Here is a 5,681-nt window from a genome sequence, read left to right as displayed (position 1 = left end):
GAGAGAGAGAGAGAGAGAGAGAGAGAGAGAGAGAGAGAGAGAGAGAGAGAGAGAGAGACAGAAAACGTTTTTAATGTAATTAGAATCAAATTATAGTTTACTATTTTTAATTGATCATCGTATAATATCGACCTAAACATGCTATTAGCACGGAACGCATCTATTTCACGTGCCACTTAATTACGATAGACACGGACCAAGGACATTCGTGATCTTCCATATTGATGATCATAATCTAAGTATTGTTCCTATCGAGCGTAATTGCGGCTCGCCACGAGAAATTCGAATTCTGTATACGCTATGTGTTCCATGCAGCACGATCCACGGACAATATCTCCCAATAATAGTTGCTCACTGCTTGCCTGGAGTGACGATTAGTATAAAGTAGATAATGACCGTCCTCGGCGGTCGCCGCGTATCATCATCATCCAAACAGTTGTATTCGACGATATCACTCGTATTTGTACGATGACGTCGAACTTCTCGGTCTTCGCAGGCACATCGCAGTATTGTCGTTCTCTGAGATACGAGATAAATAGATTATTCCGTTTTGTATCTGAATTTTGAAACATTCCGATAAGCACCGGCGCGACGTGACAACACTAACTGATCATTCGAGCCCAGTATATTGTTTGCCTTTTACCTTAGTTAGACGTGATAAGAAAAAGGAAAAAACATTGAGAAGGTGAAAGAAGAAAGGAAGAAAAAAGGAGATTGAAATTTTGGATTAAAAAATTGAATATATAATTAAAATCTGAAGAACTGAAGATCTCGAAGAGGAATGTAAAAGATAAGTTGAATCTATATATATATATATATATATAAACAATTAATAAATCAAATTGCTAGAAATCTGATAAAATTCTTGAATTGAATAATCTTCAATTTTCTTATGGTGAATAATTTTATTAGAGAATTGTAATAATTGGGAAAATATTGCCAGTAAATTGTGAATTTTTCACAATATTAATTTTTATCGGCGTGGGACACAAACATGCGGCACTAAATGTCTGCGATGTAGCGATCTTTGATATATCGCATTGTTTTCTGTATTTATCTCCTAAATGATAAATGAAAAAAAAAGAAAATCTAAATCAGAGAAAACGAGGATACTCGCGGAAAAAATTTTATCTCCTGAGTCTCGAGAAGGGTAGACAACGCAAAATAATTGCGATAATTCGCAAACATTGCTGGTAAACGTCTCGGATCGACACTACAGTTATTTTTGTCAGATTAACAATCCTAATGGAAGATTATTAGAATCCTGATTCAACAGTGATAAGAATTTCGAAAAACAGTGAAAGTCGAAAGTTTGAAGATAAGTTTAGAAATTCCTTGGAAAAACTTTTCAATGAAAGTTTTTAAGCAGAAGCAGTTTAAGAAGTGACGAGAACTCCAAACAAAAGTTTCGAAACTACTGATTGGAACGGTGGAATTCTAAACAAACCGTATTATTTTCCAGTTTAGATAATTACATAATTATCGACCTTTAATCTTTTATAATTAATAATATATAACACAAACATAAACTATAAATATCTCTAAGATTATGGTGATAATTGTGATGCAATAGTGGAGTATATAAATACAGCGATAAAAGAGTACTTCACTTTCAAAAGACATTTGACAAAAACATGTGTCACGTTAAAAAAGTACAATCTCTACGATAAATAATATAGAAAAGTACAATTTCTAAGATAAATAATCTTTACGATAAATAATATTGAAACATGCGGTGTTCTACGTGCGCAACGGAATCAGAATACTTTGAAACTTCGTGGAAAATCAAGTTGGAGCAGATTCGCAGACAGCTAAGAACACTTTTTCAAAACACATTGGCGCGTTATTACAAAACAAAGAAGAAGGGCTACACTAGATTTCTGACGGAGGAAGAACAGAGGTGCAGAATTCTTTTCGTAAACATATGTATTTCATTTTGTTATACATTAGAGCATACATTTTGTTATACTATTAGAGCATTTTGTATACTTATATGCTATTTTACTTTTTTAATGAGAATTAACTTCATTAATTTAAAAATGATAAATATCTATATATGCGATTAAGAAAGAAATCTCTTGTTGTGAATTTATAAAATCATAAAATAACGCTTTTTAAGCTTTCACGGATATTATCTTCAAAGATAACAGAAGGTTCGCGGGTTATTGTCAATTATTAGCAATGGATAAAACATGACGATGACCTACAAACCTTTTGGTATTTTTTAATATCATGAAATATATTACTTGTACTATTTATATTATATCTTTTTCTACATGAAACGCATTTCTCTAAGATTTAATAAAAAGAATTATCATAAATTGTTCATGTCAATACAATTAATGTATTTATAACGATTATTGTATATCTTATTGATTTTTTTTCCTTAACCATGATTCATTGCCAAGACTACATTGAATATTTACACACACACACACACACACACACACACACACACACACACACACACACACACACACACACACACAGAGAGAGAGAGAGAGAGAGAGAGAGAGAGAGAGAGAGAGAGAGAGAGAGATTTTAAAGAATTTATATTACACTATTTTTATATAAGCAATAAATAGCACGTTGAATTAACTGAATGTTTATTGAATATGCACTTGAATGCTTTTAGGTGGTTGGTTACCGCCGAATATGACATATCCACCCGGCTTGGAATACCTTATGGACCTTGAATATCTTTTCGTGAACCAGAAAATTGAGTTGCTTCAAGGTGAGTTCTCGGCTTTGCCAAGAAAGATATAAATATAACGCTTCTCTTTTTGAGACTGCGCGCGAATATATGTATAGGTATATTCCAGATCCGCGAAGCTCGAGATTTACAATTGTTCGCTCAGTAAACGAAGCTATATTTGCTTTACGCGATATCTTCTCGTATTTGTATTATGATAAACTCAGAATTTTATACGCATAATACGTAATCATATAATTATAAAATCATAATTTAATATTATACGAATTCCATTTTATATATTATACGTATTTCATTTTATATTAAACGAAAAATTCACCGAATTACTTTATGATTTATTAATTACGCCATGGATTTCGAATTATTGTTTCATCGCTTAATGAATACGATATATTTTATACATTTTATTTTACATATTTCCTATATTATTTCAACATTACGTTACTTTATTACATTAAAGCATATTATTATATGTATATAAATTTTACTTTAACGTTGTCTTTTTCAGCTTTTACTGGATGGGAAACTAAGAACAAGTATGTTATTATGGATAACAGGGACGAACTAGTATTTTATATGGCCGAAGAATCGGGAATCTGTTGGCGATTGTGCGTGGGAAAGTATCGCTCGTGCGAATTTTCCATCTATGACAAAAATCGGCATGAGATTCTTCGTATGATCCGACCATTCAGATGCGATGGTTGCTGTTGTCCTTGTTATCTACAGGTAGTTTTATCATTAGAATTTCTTTAATATTTGATATTATTATCTCTGTAAATGAAATATTTTAGCAATTAGAAAAGAAAAATATTTACTTTGCACTATTATATTCTTCGAAGAGTCTTACGTTAAATTTGCTCTTTAAATAAAAATCAATAATTTTCTATTACTTATGACAATTAATTTTCGAACATTTTAAAATATTTAATGTATTTAATAAATTTTAGACTTCAGATTAAAAATGAAAATTATAACTATAGAAATCAAAGCCTTACACGGTCTACTTACTAAACTAAAGAGTTAGCGTTCTCAAAGATCAAAAAATCATTTCGGCGCGTGTTTTTGGGAACTACATACGTAGTATATAAATTCACGCAAGAATTATACAAGCATTTAAGATCCAGCTAGATCTGTAAAGCTTTGATTTCTATAATTGATTTCTATAGTTTATATTATCATATATCACGGTCCTATAATATGTTATATTGAAAATTAAATTTGTCTTCGCAATATTTAATATTTGCATTTACCAAGGTTTTAAATTTTAAAGAATAATTTTAAATAATATTTTGAAATAAATTTGTCTCTTTTAACTAACTATAACATTATTCATAAAGTGAATTTTTTATTAAATATTTAAATTCTAAATTATAAATAATCTTTTCTTAAATTTATTTTAATTATATTTTATATTGAATTATACGCACAATAATATTGCAAATAATAAATTTAATATCGAATTTAGAAGCGAGATGAGAACTACTGTTTTGTATCGTGTCTACTAAAGTTTCTTCACACGTGCAAGCCATCTGTCAAGTTTTCAACGAAAATTTGTTCGCATCGTCGAAAGATTCGATTAATATCCTTTGAACAAGAACGACAATATATTAATTTGTTCTATGTAGTTCATTTCTAGTTATAATTTATTTATTTGTTTATTTCTGATGTAAAAGGATATAAGATGCAATAAAAATTAAAAACAAATAATTGTATTCGAATTTGTTTAATAACTTCGGCTAATTTTATTTAGATTTTCAATTAAATAAGAATAAATTAGAATAAATTCTTATTTATATATGAGAAATTTCAATAAATTTGAGATTATTGATAAATTTTATTTTTAAGCTTTATTACAACTAGTCTTTGAATAGCAGATGACTAGTTTTTTTTCACAGGTTTTAGAAGTGTACTCCGGAAATACTCTACTGGGTAGCGTTACTCAAGAATGGAGTCTTTGGCGACCAAAGTTTTACGTTCGCGATGCATCCGGCCAACCAGTGTTAATGATAAAAGGTCCACTTATTCGTTTTTGTATTGATGTAACTTTTAAGGTATTGCAACATTTTAAATTTTATTTAATTTATGCCACATAATATTTTATTTTTATATAATATAGATTATATTATACTAATATTTTTTAATATTTTTTTTCGAATTAAGATACAAAAATTTTAAAATGAATGATAGATAATAAATAATATTAGAAACCTGATGATTATTTGATTCATGAATTATATTTTATTACATAATAAACATTAAGATTTTCAGAATCATAATTCATTAATAATTAAACCTGCAGATCAAATCTATGGATGAAAAGCATCGTGTCGGCATGATTCGAAAACATTGGAGTGGCTTTGGTCGAGAGATGTTCACCGTTTCTGATATGTTCGGTATTCACTTTCCGCGCGATTTGGACGTGAAGATAAAAGCTGTACTGTTAGGAGCGTGTATTTTAATAGTAGGTATTGTAAAAATACTACAATCGCTTTTCTTTTATCAAACGAGATGTAAAGAAGAAAAGCATAAAAAGAAACATTGCAACGAGAAAAAAATAATGCCGTTTTGTTTTTTATATTAATATCAAAATTAATTAATTTTAATTGGTTTTGAATATTTCGATTAAGAAATTAAATTGCAAAGAAAAATTTCTAATGCAAGTCAAATTACTGTATTAGTATGAACACAGTTTAATTTTTAGTATACTTTAATGTTGTTGTTAATGTTTTAGGACTTCATGTATTTCGAGCAGGAGAAATAAGTCAATCTATTTCAATTTTTAAAAGAAAACCAAAGCTTTGTTCGTATGAACATACACCTTCATCAACGTATTTTGTTACATAACAAATACCTCAAAAGTCATGTATCAACTTATAAGTACATTCAAAAATATTTTGTAACGTACAAATATCTCAAAAAATGTTTAACTACGGAATGCAAAGACGAAAACTTTTATACATATATATAT

General features: G+C 29.1%; 1 protein-coding gene across 1 annotated transcript in view; it reads left to right on the top strand.

The window, feature by feature from the left end:
- Positions 1-5,649, top strand: part of LOC108686718 (phospholipid scramblase 1-like) — an 18,051-nt gene extending 12,402 nt beyond the window's left edge. The window contains exons 3-7 of the mRNA XM_018192158.1: positions 2,636-2,734; positions 3,222-3,439; positions 4,609-4,764; positions 5,013-5,174; positions 5,445-5,649. Coding sequence (XP_018047647.1) covers positions 2,636-2,734; positions 3,222-3,439; positions 4,609-4,764; positions 5,013-5,174; positions 5,445-5,474 — 665 coding nt within the window. The 3' untranslated portion in view covers positions 5,475-5,649. The remainder of the gene's footprint in view (positions 1-2,635; positions 2,735-3,221; positions 3,440-4,608; positions 4,765-5,012; positions 5,175-5,444) is intronic.
- The last annotated feature ends 32 nt before the right edge of the window (positions 5,650-5,681 follow it).

Source organism: Atta colombica, unplaced genomic scaffold, assembly GCF_001594045.1.
Source record: "Atta colombica isolate Treedump-2 unplaced genomic scaffold, Acol1.0 scaffold189, whole genome shotgun sequence".
In the NCBI taxonomy this organism is placed as follows: Eukaryota; Metazoa; Arthropoda; class Insecta; order Hymenoptera; family Formicidae; genus Atta; species Atta colombica.
The sequence above is the reverse complement of the archived record's forward strand: the minus strand, read 5'-3'. Positions and strand labels throughout refer to the sequence as shown.